Below are 18,678 nucleotides of genomic sequence, written 5' to 3'. Positions count from 1 at the left end.
TTTCTTCTCCTCTTTCTGGCTAGCAAGGACCAAGCTCCATGGTGCCTGCATCCTCACTTGCATGCCTCTGTCTGGCTCTGCTGTGGAGATTCCCTGGGTTGTGAGGTAATGAGAATAAATTTACTCTTTGCATTTTGTCCGTGTTTTTGTGGTTGTTCCTGTATCCTGCCTGTGTCAGTTCACACATAGTTCATCATTCCAGTGGAACGCACAGTGCTTACAAACTGCCACCTTTTTGTTAGAATAAATCCAAAATATTCGTATTTATGGAAGAGTCTTATACAATTGTATACGGATTAAATCCATAAGGTTTTTTTATATGCAATGAGTCCGTAAGTTATGAAAAGCAAAAACACAGTATTTGGTACAACATAATCTTATAGCTGATTCTTTCCATAATTCCACAATGGAGATGTGATTTTTAATAAATGCTATATTCTCAGGTTACTTGTATAGAATCAAATTAGTCAGTCTTTATATAAGAGTTTAATTAAAAATGTCATGTTAATTCCAGTATGGTTTATATATAAATCATCTGAAATCCATAAATTCTTGAAAATAGTGGCTTTTGATGATGCCATTCATCTGTGCTTTACAGCACTGTTTTGAATAAGTGGGGCTACCCACTTTGGGGTAGGTTCTTTGTGTTCTTGCTCTTTCATGACTACTTTTATAAGCACTTTTGAAGAATATGGTCAGAAATTATGTTTGGTTTTTGACCAAGAGGCTATCTGTCTTCATTTTATTTTTCCACAGTCAGAGAGGTGGTCACTTAGTGTGGGAAATGTTAGGTCTGTCTGTCCCGTTATTAGATTGTTCTGTTGTCCTTGCTAATTTTAACAATCATGCTTTTAATTGTTGGGTTGTCAGGGGAGGATGAGGGATTTCTGGCAGTGGGACTCTCGATGATGGATGAACAGAGGTTGGGAAGCACTTCGATTAGCTAACCTCTGTTGGTTATTCCCTTCCCAGATCCCCAACTATCTAGTCAATCCACTGTTACCACTGTTCTTTCTTATTAGAAAGTTCTTCTTAATGTCTAACCCGATCCTGCATTGCTGCAATCTATTGGCCCTGCTTGCTTTTTCTACTGGACATAGAGAACAGATTTACTGTCTTGCTTTTTGTATGATTCATATGGTTAAGATTTTGAAACAATAGTTTGAGGATTTGGAGTAGAGAGATGACATTCAGCAGGTAGGTTGGTATTTTTGTTATGTCACTCATTACTTTTCCAGACTAAACTGCCCCAGTTGTTGCAATAGTTTCTCATAGGTCATATTTTACAGATCTTCTTGTTATCCTCCCTGTTCTGTTTTGAGTTCTCTACAGATTTCTTGCAGAGTGCTGCAAGCACAGTACTACAGCTGCAACTTTACTGCTATCAAGGAATATAATACTTGATCTCTATATCTCAGTATAAACTTTCCCTAAATGATTCATACTCTCTGTCCTGCTTCTCACTGTTACAGATAAAGTATGATTTAAGAAAAATATTCTTCCTGTTCACATGTAAACTGTTGTTATCCCTCCTTTCCCTTCTTCCCCTCTCCCAGCTTTCTAGATATGCACTCCAATCCCCTTAAATCCACACAAAGCTAAGACTGCCTTTCTTGCACATATTTGTATTGCACTCACTTCTACACATTTTCAATCTATCTGGTGCCTTCCTTTTCCCCCAGCTCAATTTCAAATTTCTTGGACTGATTGTCAGTATTCTGTCACACTATCTTTTCCAGTATTACAAGTCTCCAATACTTTTTTCGTCTCCACTGTTCTTGTCAATTTTTCATGCAAATACCTTCACAGGTCTTTTCCCATACTATTTCAAATGCAAACATGCCAAATAAAACATAAAAAATCATACTGTAAACTGCATTCAAGTGATTGTTGAGGGTTCACGTTTAATATTTTGGGTACCAAAAACTGGAAGTTTTCATAATCTGGGTAGAGATACACACTTTATTTAAAACTAAACATGTACTTACGCACTGTAAAATTATTATCTGCTAGCTAGTTTAGCTTTTACTAGTTATTAAGAGTGTTTGACCCTAAGATCTTATTTCAGTTGCTTATAGCTTTGCCACCTTTGGAACTCTCGATCTGATGTGTTACTGGCTGGGCATCTTCTACCCACTGAGCAGTTATGGACGACTTCTACCAGCATAATGTAGCTGTTTCTGGAAAAGAGATTGAGGATACCCTGCAGATATTTTGGAGGCTTTTTTGTTGAAATACTCAAGAGCTTTCATGGTTGGGAGGAGAGATTTGATATTTGTTTGGAGGTTCACCACTCGTGATTTTCATGAAAATTGGGCAAATTTGGCCTTGGATATAAGTCACTTCATACCTGTCAGGACCCTGAGGGGACTAAAAGACCTTGATGGCCCTGACAAGCCTCACCTGGGGCCTCCACCCCACACCCTCTGCCCATGGGCTCAGGGCTTCTATTTAAGCTTCACAGCTGCCTACTTTCCCCCTGAAAATTGCCTTCCTGAATCTGGACCTATAGGTACAGACTGATTTTCTGTCTTGACCTCAGTCCTGCCTTATTTCTGTGGACCTGCTTGATCTTGGACCTGTCTTATTGCTATGATACTACCTTATGATCTGAACTCTTTGTTGGACTGGAGTACCCTCTGTTGTTCTGTCCTGCTCATCACCTTGCTCGGGTACTGTGGGACTGAGTCCTGGCTGGTGAGGACCCTGACCTGCTGGTAGTGTGACTCCCCCTTGGCTCTTGGTTTGCCTTTTCTTAAGGAGCAGATCCCTGGCAATATGTATGGTATTGGTATGCTGAGTATTTTCTTGTTTTTAGCTAACAAAGTATTTGGAAACCCTATTTATTACTGAGTGTAGGATGAGGGGAAAAGACCCACAACCCTACGAACTTGTTTAGTTTTACAGACCAACTGCCTATGTTCAGTCTTGGGACTTGGAAACTCTGAAGGCCTCTTCCTGTAAAAGGTTCTTCCATTTTGCCTAAACTAAGGCAGATCAAGGCACCAAAACTGATTGGAAGGACTTTTTCTTTCAGGTTCACAGTTACTTTCTTGCTAGTGTCCACAAGGACGAATCAAAACCATCTCAGTCAGACTTGAAAGCAAGAAAAAAAAAAGTGACTTGTTAGTGTTGGAAAGCAGGATCAGATGCCAGTGGAATGTGGACACACAGGGAGACACCTGAGAAGCACCACAGAATACTAATTATTTGGTAAATCAGACACAGATAACCCAAATTTGTCCACCACCATTTGTAAAAACTTCTTACTCTCACTTCCCTGGCAGAAAAGATAATCTCAACTGCTCCTTTATGATGGTAACTGTTACACTGTTTCTGAACCATTTGTACACTATAGTGATAAGGGTTTTTAAATAAAGAAGCACCAACTCCTCCCAAGATCTAAGACATAAGGAGGCTAATTATTCTGCTTTCAGTGTGACATGAATAGCATGCAGTAAAAGAAAATCTAGGCCACACTCTGTAGTGAAGCTGAAAGAAAGTATTAGGAAACAGGACAACAAACCAGTCATTTTTATTAAAAAAAAAAACCCAAACCTCATTTAGTCAAAGGCTACTTTTTTGATAGACTAATATAAATAAAATGGGAGGGGAAGGGGCAAAGACTTCCTAAAGAAATTCTGTTTTGTAAAAACAGAATGAGGGAAGAGAAGATTTAGACCGTAAAAATCAAATATGGGAAAGAGAGAAAGAACCTCATATGCTTTCTGGATTTGCATAGTTAAATACAAAAGCCAAGTTGTCAGGCTTGTATGAATTCCTACCTGTCTTTAATTATGTCAATAAAATTATTCATCCTTTCACTGAATAATTTCAGTAAAGGTTCTCAAACCCTACCCATGCGTACTTACCATGCTATGGAAGTCCTAGGACTAATTTTTCACACTGTTCAGGTATGATACTGAAATGAGATTGCTGTCATTTATTCTCATATTCAAGCCCAAAATAGCTCTAGCATTTCTGTGGGCTCTCTGGTGTATTTGAAAGGAAGTAGCATGGGCTGTTATATCAGGCATATTCTTTTCAGCTTTGGACAACTCAGAGGAGTGAGGCTTCACTGTTTTCAGAAGTGGCCTTCTATAAGGCTTGTAGAACGTAGAGAGATGGAGGAGAGGGAGAAGGTAAACCCACTACACAGATTGTCCTGATGCATGGAACAGGATGCGGTGGAGTCTTCATCCTTGAGATTGCTCGGGACATGTCCAGTTGAGGTTTGACTACCTACTTGACTATCTGCTCTATCTGGGCCTGCTTTGAGCAGGAGGAGGACTAGAGATCTTTAGAGGTCACTTCCAACCTGAATTATTCTAGGATCCCTCACTTAGACAAGCTACCTACAGCAGGATGATAAAATGATTTATGCTGTGGTCTTAAGGGGAAGAACACTGACAGTGTATGAGCCTCAGTAAATCTGGGAGAGGTAGAAAAAATTGGGGAAGTAGTTATGGTTAAAAGGTGAGAGAGAAACTGTAAAGTAATTTCCCAGTTTCTGTATTATTAGTTGTGGATTAAATAATTTCTAAACAGGTCATGAGTTTTGGAAAAATACATATGAGAATGAAAAAGTTAGTGACCCTCAGTAACAGCTAAACTTCTGTAGTTTTCTGCCCTAGCATAGTGAAATGTTAATGATACCAAAAGGCCAAATATAAATATGGAAAGTGATTCAGTGTATAAGATTTTGTTATAATAAATGAAGGGCTCTAGCCATACAATTAGGTTGAGATGGGATTTGTGTCAGTGCTCTGAATGCATTAATAGGCTTTAATAACCCTGACCACCCTCAGCTGGGGTGTCCCCATATCCTGCTGCCCAAGGGCCAAAGAGACCCACTTCAATTCACCCCTGGGCCTTCAGTTCATGCCTGAACTATGTTGTAGGAGCGGGTGGCTCCAGCTGTGTTGCAGCTGAGCCTGGCCATGGGACCTTCTTTATCTTGACCTCAGCCCATGGACTGACATCCTGCTCTGGCCTAGGACTCCCCTCATCACCATGGACTTGCCTGGTGACTTTTGGGCTGTGTCTGACCCACATTACCGTCACTGGACCTGACCCTCACTTGTGTTTCTGGCTTGCCTGTGGTGATGAGGCAAGTCCGAAATCTTGTTTGATGACCCAGACTCTTGGCTGGGCCTGCCCAGCTCACTTTGCTTGGGGGTCCCCTGTCCTTAGGGAGCAGCTGACCCTTGCTGCACCCTGACAGTTAGCTCAGGCCTTCCTAAGCCCTGAATCAAGCACAGTGGGGTCTGGCCCATGGCTGTGTGGGGTCTTCTCTGGTCATCCCTCCCAAGTCATCATCCTGACCCTGGGCTTTGCTGTCCCCACCATGCTGGCCCCCTGCCCAGCCCCAGCTCCTGAGTGAACCCTCCTCCCAGAGCCCACCTGGCAGCCTCTGGGGGCTGGCCTCCAGGGTTTCTGCCGCCCACAAGTCCCCTCTGCCATGGCCTGCTCCCAGGCCTTTTGTCCCTGCCATGGCTCAGTGTCCATGAAGTAGCCCACTGACAACCCACACTGATTGAATCACTCTAGAGGAAACCCCTTCTGAACCCAGATCTCTAAGGCGTGAGGACACACCTTGTTGGAAGAGGAGACTGCTGCCAGGGCCCTGAGGGCACCAACAGCCCTGACCAGCCCCACCTGGGTCCCCTGCCCTCTCCTTCAGGGTTCTGTTTGAGTTCTGGCTGGCACTGTCAGTCCTTGCTGGAGCTGGACCGTAGAAGTGCTGCTGGTCTCCAGCTCAGCCACAGCTGTGCCCCTGGCTTCCTAGCCTGATGTTGGACCTGCCTTATCACTAGGACTAGTCTGGTGATGCCCAGGCTGTGTCTGATGCTGGTTCATTGGGCCTGATCTGGTCCCCACCCACGGGCTGACTTTGTGGCTTGTCCTTCAACCTGCCTTATCACCACAGACTTGTCTGGTGATCACTGGGCTGCATCTGACCCAGGTTACCGTCACGGGACCTGACCCCATGTCACACCTCTGGTTTGACCTCAGACCTGCCTCATCACCACAGACTTGTCTGCTCTGGGTTCTGGGCTGACTCTGACTCCCATCCCAGGTCTGCCCTGCTCGCAGCCCTCAGGAGCTGGAGGTCGAGGTCCTGACTGTCCTGCCAGCCTCGCCATGCTGGGCTCTCTGCACGCAGGGAGGGGTTGGCCCTTGCTGCTTCCTCACGCTGTGAGTACAGCCTTCACCAGCACCCATCCAGCAACAGAGAGGTGTCAGGATTACAATGAGACTTTGCAGCATCTCATGATGCTGTCCTCCTTTCTGCTGATGAGACGTTAAATGGTGAACACTGAGAGCATTCACCCATGGAAGCACATTTGATCTTCAGCCAGGTCTTGAAATGTAACAGCCTCTCTGCAATAATGTTCTGCTTACACATTAATTGTTCATTTTTGTGCAATTGTAAAGAGAGAGTGCTGAAAGTAGTTAAAACAGAGACTTTCATGCTGTGGCAATAACTGTATGCTCTTGAATACCACTGGCATCAGACTTAATTCTTAGACATTATAATTATGTGAGGGCTCATTCTCTGTGAGTTTGCTCTCACTTGTCTTCCCTATTTAATTTACATTATAATATTTTGTACTTTTCTTCTAGGCTTGAATAGGAATATTGTATTAGGCAAGCAGGTGATGAGATTCTGCTCGCTGTTGCAGTTAGTGAAATTCCACCAATTCTGGTCAAGTTACTAGAATTTGCTGTAACTTAACCACAATCAGAATTCAATGTTTGGGTTTGGTTTTTTTTTTTTTTAAAAAAAGAAGTATCTCTGGACGTTCATCCCATAGACCTCTTTTTTCTGTCAGAATGTATTTCATGTTTACATTTCAGAGCCTTAACATCCTAATAGCGACTTCATTCTCTTCACTCTGATGTTAGCAGGTAACTCAGGTAGGAAATTAAAAAGAGCTGTGCAGTGAACAAAAGGCCTAACAAAAGGCATTTACAGGCCTAGTAAGCAAGGAACCTCCCCTCTGAACATAAATGTCTGCATTATCTTTATTGATAAACAAGCAGAGAATCATCTATTTCTTCGTATTTCTATCAGTTAACTATCTGTGAAGAGTTTGAAAACAAAAACCTCTTGGTAAGTAATACCTTGAGATTTTTTATTTTTAATTTATGTAATCTGTGCTCCTAGGAGTTTAGTCACCCATACAGTTAAGTAATTCATGTTGAAATGTCATGTGAATAGCATAGCTTAGTAAGCTGCTGCTGAAATTCAGTCAGATCATATTAGATGTAAAAACTTTAAGTTAATTGAGTGATAACATCAATTAATTCAGACCAATGTAAGGATTAAAAGCAAGAGAATGAAATACTCCATGTTTGTAGGAAACATACACATAAAGCATATACACTCATATCCTGAGCACTAGCACACACACACACACACAATTCTCTACAAAGACAGTTTGTACTTAACAATGATATAATAATGTTTAGGTATTTTGAGTCAGATGTACAGTTGAATTTTCTATCTTGCTAAAATCCATGGTTTACTCGCATTCTGTTTTTTATACCACCCTCCTAGTTTTTTATACCATCCCTTTCAGTTTCAATAGATTTTTTCCATCATAAAAAAATTACCAACCATAAAATTAATGTGTAATGTCTGAACCTAAGAGTTTTAACTTTTTGTCCTACTGTCTTTGAGTCAGATCAAGCATGCCCTAGATATAAAAAGGAAAACAAGAATAATCCTCAATGCAGTAATTATTTTGTCAATTTAACTTAGGCTTGATACTATTTTCCATTTGTACTTTCATATATTAATATATACTAGTGTTTATATTATCTTGGAGCTCTTGCAATGAGTTTACAATATTTTCTATTCATAACTTATCTATTTAAATTACAGCTCTAAGAAAACAACATGGAAAATACATTTTTGTCACCTTTCGTTGAAATCTGGGAGTTTCCTGAGCTTCCTCTTCTGTACTGTATTTTTGGCTGCCTACCATCTTCGTTACTGTGCTTCTCTTGCACTTTTCTCTGCAGCTATCACACTTTCCTTGAGAGAACCTTGGGTGGCTCTGAACTGCACAGCGGAATTCCCACTTCTTGTACTGAAAAGACAATTGAGCAAAGGTCATGCCAAGTTGTTCTTGTATGACTGTCCCAAGGGAGGTTAAAGATCACCTCAAAGTAATCTGCTGTGATCAAGCCATTTAGCAGAGGAAGTCCCAAATCTTGCTGGTTTTTTTTTTTCCTTTTCCAAAGCAAAGCACATCCCCTGCCCCCCGCCCCTTTTTTTCCCCTGTAGCATTTAAATATGCTTGTTATGCTGTGCTGTGGGAAACAGATGCATTCTTGTTATGGCCGGAGATGAATGTCAGGACTGAACTAGCATTCATGAAAAAGACTTTTGTTCTCTGCTGGCCCACAGTGGAGCTATGGCAACAACTTCAGTTTGGTAAATTAACTGTATCACTGTGTACTGGCTCAAATCATGGCATCACCTGAATGATAAACATGCCACTGTTTGTATGACAGCTGACAAAGAGTATTGTTTTACTTTAATCAAAAGCATTAAAAAACAGTCAATTCAAAATTCCAAAGCATGTGAAAACTAGGCATGTGTGAAATGCAGTATCACTCTATTTTACTCAAACTGAACAATTTCATGACTGTTATTTTATAAATGTTTCTCTATCATAGCTTAAAAAATTGAGTAACTTCTGAATTTGAACCCCACGTCGTGCTTGGTGATGTGATCTTGTTTTCTGCACGTGTTTAAAATAAAGAAATAAAAGTGGATACACTGCACTAAATGAAAGGCTTCTGCAGGTCAGACAGGCATTCTTCCTATAGCTGTCTGTGTTTCCAAGGATGCGGGTTTGGTACAGCTAAGCTGACTTAATAACTAGGTGCTGCTGAGAGGGGTGGTCTCATTCTCTCGAGTGCCTGGGAATGGGCACTCTGGCTGTGGGGGTGGCCAGCTTCTTTCAGCACCAGGGAGCTGCCACAGGCGGTTAGGGCGGTTCTTCTGCTTCCATCTAGGACTAGGTCCAGCAATGAGAGGTAGTTGTTGTACTAGGAACTGAGTAGATAAGTTAGAAGGATCAAAATCTGGTAGGTTTTTTATTTCTCCCTTACCAATGCAAAGGAATCCTTGTGGAGAAGGAAAATAATTTTCAGTTTCAGAACCATAAGAATTCTCTCTTCTAGATGGTTGAAAATAGTCAGTTTATCCAGGCCAAATAATACTAGCTAATGCTCCTGCAATAGCATATCAGCCTTAAGGACAGAGTCCCATTTGCTCTCAAACAGCTCTGAAGTGTCGGTGCTACCTGCCTTTGTAAGAAGCTGGAGTCAGTGCCTACATGTTTTCATGAGCAGCAAACGCTTCTCCAGAAAATTCTGCAAATGGAGGCAGCAAGTTCTTTGCGTAGTGACTGGCCAACACTGATGTTTTTGGAAAAAAAGATCAAGGTTAATCTGTGATGAAACAGCACAAACCCCACCGGTTTCTCTGGGTTTCTTAATGAAGGCACAGGCAGACAGATCTAAGCCATTTTAGAGAGGGCTTGTAATGCTTCAGTTGTCTTCACTAAGGCTTTTAAAAACATTTCCAACTATACTTGAAACTGAAATGTGTCCTTTTCCAGACAGAGTTCTTGCTCCAGCTGAAGGCTGGTGTGTAATACTCTTGACACACGTGAGTGAAGGCATCTCTGTAGCATCAAGATGAGCAGAACATACCCCACCTTCCCACCCTGCCAGTCAGGTGTACGCAAGGAAAAAGCTCTAATAGGTCTTTTCTCTGAGCCCTCCACGCACTTGGTCTCTTAAGAAATCCAGTCTGAATCTGTGGGGTTTTGTTTTTTTTTTTCCATGTCTAGCAAGGAAAGTTAAAAAAAAAAAGATAAAGGGATTTAGGAAATCAGAGGGCATCCATTACATCAGCTATTTTGTCACTAAGCTGGCCAACCACTACCCGTCTCTGAAGAGACTAGGGAGTAATTTACTGAAGGAGTTCCTGAAACTTGTGACAGAGGGTAATACCTCGTTTAAATACGTAAAAAGAAAACCGTGGCTCCTATGGATTATAGTCATAGACTGTTGTGATCACCCCCCTAGCTTTAGTGGTTAGATATTGCTTAAACCCGTGTGAGCAATGCCCGCTTCTCCCAGCAGGGACAGCTCTCCTGCTCAGTGGTGTTGCAGGCGGTCCCTGACCCTCACGCTGCAGCCTGGCTCCAGTTTTTAGATGCCCGACATCACCCACCACCTTCTCCCAGCCCAGGATAGGCTCCAAGGAGGGCACCGTACCACTACGGTTTATGGGCCCCCTGCTGCAGGTCGGAGCCCAGCCGGGGACCCCGCGGGCGGGGACACCTCCTCACACCCGTCCCGGGCCCTCAGGATGAACTAACGAGCGCGTCTGGGAGAGCGCTCCCGCTACGACTGCAAAGCCGCGGCTCCGGCGGCGGGCGCGGCCCGGCCCCGCAAACAGCCCGAGGCAGCTGGAGCCGCCAGCCCAGGCCTTGGCCGGAGCCCGGGCTGACACGCGCCGCCGGCAGCGCAGGCCTCGCCCAGGAAGTGGCTCCGCCTCGCCCGGGGCTTCCTTCCCGCACTCGGCTCTGGGGAGGGAGGGGGTCGGCGGGCTCTTCCGCGGCCGCCTGCGCTCCCGTTCCCCCTCCGCCCTACCGGCGGCCGCGGCTCACCCCCCGCCCTGGGCGGCGGTGCCGGGCCCGCCCCCGAAGCCGCCGCGGCTGCTGATTGGCTGCAGCCCCGGCGGCGGCTCGCGGCGCTCCCGTCTCGCGCCACTTTCGGGAGCCTTGGCGCCAGCGGAGCGCGCGGGCGCCATGGCCGAGAGCGGCGCTCCGAGCCGGGACGGTGAGGCCCGCGGGGCGGCCGCCGCCCCTCCCCTCCTCTCCCCTCCTCGCCCCGCGGCGGGGCGGTGGCTGCCGTCGTTTCGGTTTGAGGCGGGGGGCAGCGGCGCTCGGGGCGGGGGGGGGGCAGGGCGCGCGCGCACCGGGAGCCCGGGCGAGTGCGGGAGCGCGCGTGCGCGGGGGGCGGGGGTCAGCCCTCCGAGAGGGTCCCCCACCCCCGGGGGGCCGGGAGCCCCCCCCGCCCCCCCGCCTTGGGGGTGGCTTGGCGGGGCGGTAGCTGTGCTGCCCGCGGGGGGGGACCCTCTCCCGGCGGGCGGGGGGGGTGTGGGGTGTTACACCGGGGGGGGCCCCGCAGCGCTCCCCTGCCCCGGCCCTGGCTGGCGGAGGGGTTACAGCGGCGGGGCCGGGGTACCCCGGGAGGGAAGGCTCGCCGCCCCCTCACGGGCCGCCGGCGCGGGCGCTTGTAGCCTGGGGACGCGCCGGCATTTCGCTGCTGAGGGCACCGGCAGTCGCGGGGGGGTCTCAGCTGGGGGTGAAAATAGGTTTGTTTCGGGAGGAACACGTTGCCTTAGGTGTTTGCTCGCAGTAAACGCGAAGAATTGACAGAAGATCTTGTATAAATACACTCAAAGTGTTACATCCTTGCAGTCCTTCCACATCTGGTACCAGACAGTCTAAATGCCCCTTTTTAGCCCATCCCAGCCCTTAGCAATACAAATCCTTACTTATCTGTCTCAGCCACACTGCCTAGGTGCAGCTCTGGTAACAGTTTGGCCTCGTGCTGTTAGCGGGAAAGGACTGCCCTTCTCTGGCTGCCCGGCCACTTGCACTAGCCCCGGGTGTCCTCTGCCTGCAGCCGGGGGATTCAGCTCCTCACACAAAACCCCTAGTCTTGTTCCTGGACTAGTTGTCTGCTTCTGTTAGTTGGATTAGGACCATTCATTCTCTGCGGTCAGATAAACGGCCCCCAAAATCAAGAGAGAGAAAAAGGTCAAGAGAAGTGGAGAGCACTTTGCAGGAGGGAAACGCTGGGAAGGGAAGAAAGCGTGAGAGGAAATGGGGTGGCAGTCTTCTGGCAACAAATTGCTAGTTCGTCTCCATCTAGCTGTGCTCTTAAAACATTGTGAAACCACCTAGAAAACCATTACTGCTTTGTAGAAATATAGGCCTTTTTTAAGTCTGTCTCTTCCTGAGTTGTCATGGAGACATGCAAAATAAAAGGAGCTAGAAATTCCCAAGGAAAGAGTGGAGGGATCCTTTTCAGATAAGGGTTGATGAGATTTGAGAGGTGCTTTGGAAATCTAGGCGGTAGCTTCTTGCTGAATGTGAACTGTCATGGAGTCTGTTTGATCTCGGTGTCTGTCTGATACCGTGCCTTCAGTATAATTCCAGAATTGACTTACCAAGAGCCATCTGTGTGCTTTTAGCCAAGTAGGTCTCTATGTTCATTTTAAGCAAAACTGCAACCATCTATTAATACATCACTGAACTCTTAAGTATCAAAGATAACAGCAGCTCATTACTAAACTTACTTCTCTTGTTTTTAATTAATTGCAGCTATGTATGAGCCTGGAAGTTTTGCAGCATCACGTTCTAGACGTGACAGGAAGTCTAGAAGAGGCCAGCAAGAAGCACTGGAACGTCTGAAAAAAGTCAAAGCTGGTGAAAAAATAAAATATGAGGTGAAAATTCCTCATCTTTTTAATAAAAAGTGAATGTGAGCTTAACTACCCTTTATATGTATCTAAAAGTTATGGGAAACAAAATCTGCCTTTCAGAGCAGCTTTTGTTTGTTAATGGAGTGTGTTTTCAGAATGTAACTGTAGTTGTTTTGCTGCTTTCTGGTATCATTTATTTGTTTCTTTCTGTTTTCAAAAGTAAAACAATTCTATTAACTGCAAGTCAAACATGCTTGATAACTATCCCACAGGGAAGGACCAACGTTTAAAATTGAATTATGTAATGTTATGATAGTACGTACTTTTTAAAAAAAAAAAACCTTCGAATTATTTTAAACTTTAAATGACTTTCAAAGCTTTACATGACTGAAAACCATTAATATTGATATGCTATGTTTCCACAAAGAAACTGAAATTTAGGTATTTAATGGGCAGAACTGAAGCCTGACAGTGTAACATTGATACTGTCCAAGTAATTGTAATGCCAAGAGGAAGTGACTTCCACATTGAGGTGGATAAATCTAAAGAAGCTGCAAGTGCGTACATCATTAATATGCAAAGATCTCTGAGGCACAAAAGAGAATTTTCAGCATTATGCTTGGGCACATCGAATTACCTTCCTTTTCATTGAGCTCATGTTGGTGTTTGAGACTAGTGCCAAAGGTCAGAAGTCTCCATTGCTATGATTTTTTAAAATTATTTTGTAATGTGGAATGAGCAATAAAGCAAGTCACTTTCAAATGAAACATCTGACAGTGCTTCAGTAGATTTTGAGTTTCAGTATACTGTGATAATTTGTCACTGCCAAAAAAAGAAATTTAAACTGAATGATTAACTGCGCTTACTAGTTGTGAACAGTGTAATAGTGGAGGAAGCAATGCGTTTCTTGGGAACTTTTATGTTCTTACTGATGACCTATGTTAATAAGTAATGGTATGGGAACTGTTAATCCTCAGTATACCTTAACTGTAGGTTGAGGAGTTCACGGGTGTTTATGATGAAATAGATGAGGAAGAATACTCCAAGATGGTCAGAGAACGTCAGGATGATGACTGGATTGTTGATGATGGTAAGTTAAAATTTGGAGAGTTATTTTTATTATAGTGTTATAACTCAGGCTTCATAATGTTCATGACTTGAGTTACAGTTAGTACATATAGTACATATAGTTGAGTTATAGTTAGTACATTCTTACAGATTGTTTTAGAAGACAAGAAAAGGTAAAATTTTCTATGGAAATGAATCTTTTGTACTGTTCTCATAGAAGTGTATTAGAATGGTAATGAAAATATTTTTCCATTAAGAAGTGGTTTTGAAATTTTATTTCCAGTTATCAGTGATGTAACTCTAAAAAGAAGTACTGTAATTGATAATTTCTAATTAAACACATCATAATATATTTAGTCTAGTAGAAGATCCAGCTGAGAGTGCTGTAGTTCTTATTGCTTTTGCATTTATAACTTTTTCTCTATATAAAGAGGAAAAAGTATTTATGTAAAACTTTTGATCATAATATATTTAGAAATATCAGATGACAGAATTTAAAATGTAAATTTTTAACAACTTGTTTTTCTGCAGATGGGATAGGTTATGTAGAAGATGGAAGGGAAATCTTTGATGAAGATCTGGATGATGATGCTCTTGGTTCCAATAAGAAAGGTAGGTTGAACATGACCGCTGTAGAATGTCTTCCAGTGGCTTTTAAAAGGTACTTTAAACAGGCAACTTCTTGGCATCGATTGTGGTGAACATGGCCAAATGACATGTTACTAGAAGTTCTTTAGTTCTATGCCTGTGACTGTGTTTTTTGTTAACCCCTGTGATACAGAAGATAGAGGTCCACACATTGAGGTCAAATCACTGCTAACCACTTCAGTGCTACTGGGGCAGTTTTGCTTATAGTCTTCTGTGGGTTATATATGCACTTCTAGAACAAATGCATCTAGAAATTATCTTGGTTTCTAAAGCCAGTGTCTAAAGGATGTGTGGTCTCTTTTGCCACTAAAATACTTGAATGCTTTTAAGGATCTGGGATTAAATGATTTTGCCAACTTTTATGAAGTTGGTGGCAAACTGAGAAATTGAGTCTGATGTTGAGAATCCAAGCCTAGTGCCAAACTTCTGGGCACTCGTGTTTTTTCTGGAGATGCTTTAATGTAAGTATCTTGCTCGTTTTTCTGGAGTATGAACTTGAGTATGCAAAGATCATCTCTGATGTGACTAGGAAAGATAAGGTGCTGATAGGGTTTTGTTTTTTTTGTGTGTGTGTACGACAGCCATTACAAAGCTGGTAGCAAATGAAAGATGGCTAGGCCAGATGATTTCAGCTGGCAGTGTAAAGGTGGAAGAAATAGACTACCTCAGCTATCTATTTCTTCTAATAACTGGACCCTTAAACATTGAGCTTTTCTGATGTAGAATTCACAATTTTATATTTTTCTGTAGGAAGAGGTGGCAGAACATCTACGGTTGATAAAAAGAACGTGAAAAAATCTGTGGTGTCGAAGCCAAACACAATTAAGTCTATGTTTATAGCCAGCGCTGGGAAGAAAACCACAGATGTAAGTTTTTACATTTTTGAATTTAAAGATTTCTGATTTGTTTGCAATGTGTTAGTGGGAGTGGAATAAAGCAAGGACTCATTTCAGTTTCTTGCGTCTAGCAAGACATAAACTCCTATTACGATCTCTTATGTATGGAGCATTCCTGAAAATGTTGTGTGTGTTTTGTAGAAACCCTTTAGTCATTTGCTAGTGGTCTCCCAATTGGGTTTGCACATAGAACTGTTTGGCTAATCTGTTATTTTACAGAAAACTGTGGACCTGTCAAAGGATGATTTATTAGGAGACATTCTTCAAGATCTTAACGCTGAAGTAAGTATATTAATAAAATCTGCTTGAAACACCTTAATCCATTCATTTTTCTTGCTGTGGAACATTTCAAGAAAATAAAGTTCTTCCTAAAACTAGACCATCTAGGATTGCTTTCTTCCATAGCACGTCTGCGTGATATATGCCACGTATGTGTGCAGTCTACCTGTCATCTCCACGTTGCAGCAGTTGCATGACTATTGGTCTGATAAGCAAAAACTGCTATGTCCTGATTAGAGATGGTTTATATTAATGTGATATAGAGCCTGTGCTAATGCAGCCTTCTAGGTTTTAGTCAGCTTGGAGTGAAAGAGGACTTACCTGCATCTGAATCGTGTATACCATATATGTGTATCACCATGCTCCAGCCAGTATACTGTAGGATATTTCCAGCTGGCATGTTTGGGTTCACGAGAGGAGCTGAGGGAGGACTGTTTCAGCAGATGACGTAGCCTGAACTTTTGTCTGCCGCCTCCTGCTTTCCACAGTTTGCTACAGAGAAACAGATTAACACTTCAACTGAGTTGGAAGTGCAGGAAGGCTGCTGTAGCAGGGTTGGACTGTCTCAAATGAGGCTGTTCCTTGTCATTAATGACTTGTCAATGAGTTAATGCCCCTTAGCAGGATTTCTTAAAACTGAAAGGATTGCTCACATGTGAGTGGTGAAACTGCTGTAGTGGTGAGATACTGATTTGAAGTATGTTATATCATAAGCATGTGTTTTTACAGAGCAGTAACGGGTATAGGTGTTCCAATGTAAAGTTGTTCTCTTGGTTTTGTGTGCTTACTGTTTTACTCCTCCCTATGATATCTGATTGAGAGTTATATTTTAGGCTATCAAAAACCCTCCCATCATTAAGCAAATGCATTTTAACGCTGTCAAATTTTGTGGAGCGTTGTTTAGGGGGAATAATGCTAATACTTACACTGTGGCTTCTGTTTACTCAAGTAGTAGTTAGTTGTTGGGTTTGTTTGCTTTGTTGTTTGTTCTCTAAAATGTCTTTTGTTATTAGCTGTTGATAAGGATGAGTATAAAATATCTGTACATGGAAACAAATTCAAATGGGTTTTCCTCTAGTGTGACAGTGCTGAAAGAGCACTTCTGCCTTTCTTAGGGCATGTGCGCTCAGTACTGCTGTTTCAGTAAAGAGCATTGCATCAGTTATTCTGATCCTTGTGTGTTAAAAGTCATGGTTAGCTATTGAAATGCCCACTGTTTGAAAACTGTCACTTATTGATAACAGTTTTTTCTCTCAAACTGTTAACCAAAAAAATCTAGTGTCTGTCTTCATAGGCTGATTGCTCAGATAAACAATTCAGCCACATAAAAAGAAAAAGTTATCAGGAGGTGTGTTTTCTTGGCAAATGAGAAATACTGGTGGCCTTCTTTCTCTTTGCTGGAAAACATTGCTAACCATGGCAAAAGAAAACACTAAGTGACACCTCTTCATTTTTTCACTTTCTCTTTTCTTTCAATATTCAGACTGTTCAAATAAGTCCACCACCAGTTATAATGCTGAAAAGGAAAAGATCTGCTGGAGTACCACTGAATCCTTTCTCCGTGCAGTCCCAAACTCCTAAGGTAGAGGAAAAAATAAAAAAGTTCTCATTAATAATTATTAATCTGTATTTTGATTTATTTGAATACTGTTGTCTTTTGTTTTTGTTTCTAGAAATTATCTTTCTCATTAGATTCCGTAGCAGTGTTACTGTGTTGCCTCATGCATTTTTTTGTCTTCCCCTTCATGTTCATACATAAACAGAATACAACTCTTTCTGTATTTTTAGTGTAGTAGTAGTATATAGCTGTTACATTTGAGAGGTGAAACTGTTTTTGTAATGTTAGGTGCATCACATGAAGGTGAGCTTCTGCTTTGTCTCTTTTTTCCTAAGAGTAGAAAAGACCCTTGTGGCAAGGAAAAGATGATGGGAAGTGAAAGAGTATTTGTGAGTGTGGAAAAGGATAAGAAACTCATCTTCTGCAGAAATGGAAAGTAAATGGAAAATTGAAGCTATGGATAAAAGTTTAGTGGAAAATTTTGGAGTGAAAGGAGGAACGGGCTGCTAAGGATGTAAGACTAGTATTTTGTTAAGAGTTCTGGTAAATGCGAAGGACTTTGTAAATACAATGAGATAATTGGTAAGGCTGTAGAGGGCAAATGGAGTAGAGTAGATAAATCTGATTTGTGAAACCTTGTGTAATGGTGACATCAGCTCTTACATTGAAAATAATCACCGGTGGCACTCATTTCAACAGCTGTCTTAAAGCCTAGAAGTATTTGAAAAACAAAAAAGGAGGAGAGACAGTAAGAGAGGATGTTTGTGTTTTATAGTGCAAAACAGTGGTCGCTTTTAGTAGGAAACATTGAGAAGGAAATTAATTCCCAGACACGCTGTTTAGATATTAGCTTCTGTGGTCCTAGGAGGAGGAATTGGAGATTTTAGACAATGAAACAGATGAAGAGGATGAATGGGCATAAAAAGCAAGATGGCAGTGATGCTTTCTACTTCAGGAGATGAGCAAGAATATAAGTATGAATAAATTCATTTGGCTGAGCTAGCAAAAAATTGTTGTGAAGGCAGACTAAGTAATGTTTGCTTTCTGTTTAAGGAGAGTGAAGGGTTGAGTTTTGTGTTGGCCACAGTAGAAGTAGCTGTACTGAGATTAAAACCCTAGAAAGGATTTAAATTCTATTTGTAAATAAGGGCTTCCTGTGAAGATAAAGGTTTTGGACCTTGCCACAGGTTAAGGGCCAGTTGATGCAGAGACCTGTTGTTGGCCATAGTGGAGGACACTGCATATACATCTTCCATAAGAAGTTCTGTAGCTTCTGCCATAGTGGTATCCTGTCTGAAAAACAAACTATGTGCTTACTACCTCAGCATTTAGGCTTGCAGAGCATGCTGAAAGGTGGTTTCTTTGTTTTCCTCACTCTCCTGGGGTGTCTGTAGCATGAAGAAATCCAGTGGAGAAGCACTCTGTTCTCTAGACCAGCGGTGTCCTGTACATGTCTTGAACTCATTACTGATATGAACAGGTGTAAGCTGCCATACTGGCCTTGCCCAGTTGTTCCAGGCTCTGTGCCTGCCTGACGTATATTGTCATGTACTCAGTTGACACAGAGGTTTTAATTTAGGAGTGGAGTAGTGCTATGTGGGAAAAATAGTGAAAGGAACCACAACTAAATGTCAACCACGTTCTGTTGTAAACTGCTTTTTAAAATTGTAGTAGAATCAGCAGAAATGATACTACAGAATTAT

At 42.6% G+C, this 18,678-nt stretch overlaps 2 protein-coding genes across 2 annotated transcripts in view; one reads left to right on the top strand and one right to left on the bottom strand.

Annotated features, from left to right (window-relative positions):
- Nucleotides 1-9,205, bottom strand: part of PCYT1B (phosphate cytidylyltransferase 1B, choline) — a 47,641-nt gene extending 38,436 nt beyond the window's left edge. Inside the window, exons 1-2 of the mRNA XM_074814614.1 lie at nt 9,130-9,205; nt 7,929-8,099 (exon numbers count right to left, since the gene is read on the bottom strand). Coding sequence (XP_074670715.1) covers nt 7,929-8,099; nt 9,130-9,183 — 225 coding nt within the window. The 5' untranslated portion in view covers nt 9,184-9,205. The remainder of the gene's footprint in view (nt 1-7,928; nt 8,100-9,129) is intronic.
- A 1,488-nt stretch (nt 9,206-10,693) lies between these two features.
- POLA1 (DNA polymerase alpha 1, catalytic subunit) overlaps nt 10,694-18,678 on the top strand; it is a 205,950-nt gene continuing 197,965 nt past the window's right edge. Inside the window, exons 1-7 of the mRNA XM_074814612.1 lie at nt 10,694-10,872; nt 12,426-12,550; nt 13,520-13,616; nt 14,126-14,206; nt 14,993-15,108; nt 15,358-15,420; nt 16,901-16,999. Of these exons, the coding sequence (XP_074670713.1) occupies nt 10,842-10,872; nt 12,426-12,550; nt 13,520-13,616; nt 14,126-14,206; nt 14,993-15,108; nt 15,358-15,420; nt 16,901-16,999 (612 nt within the window). The 5' untranslated portion in view covers nt 10,694-10,841. The remainder of the gene's footprint in view (nt 10,873-12,425; nt 12,551-13,519; nt 13,617-14,125; nt 14,207-14,992; nt 15,109-15,357; nt 15,421-16,900; nt 17,000-18,678) is intronic.

Source organism: Strix aluco, chromosome 2 (genome assembly GCF_031877795.1).
Source record: "Strix aluco isolate bStrAlu1 chromosome 2, bStrAlu1.hap1, whole genome shotgun sequence".
In the NCBI taxonomy this organism is placed as follows: domain Eukaryota; kingdom Metazoa; phylum Chordata; class Aves; order Strigiformes; family Strigidae; genus Strix; species Strix aluco.
The sequence above is the reverse complement of the archived record's forward strand: the minus strand, read 5'-3'. Positions and strand labels throughout refer to the sequence as shown.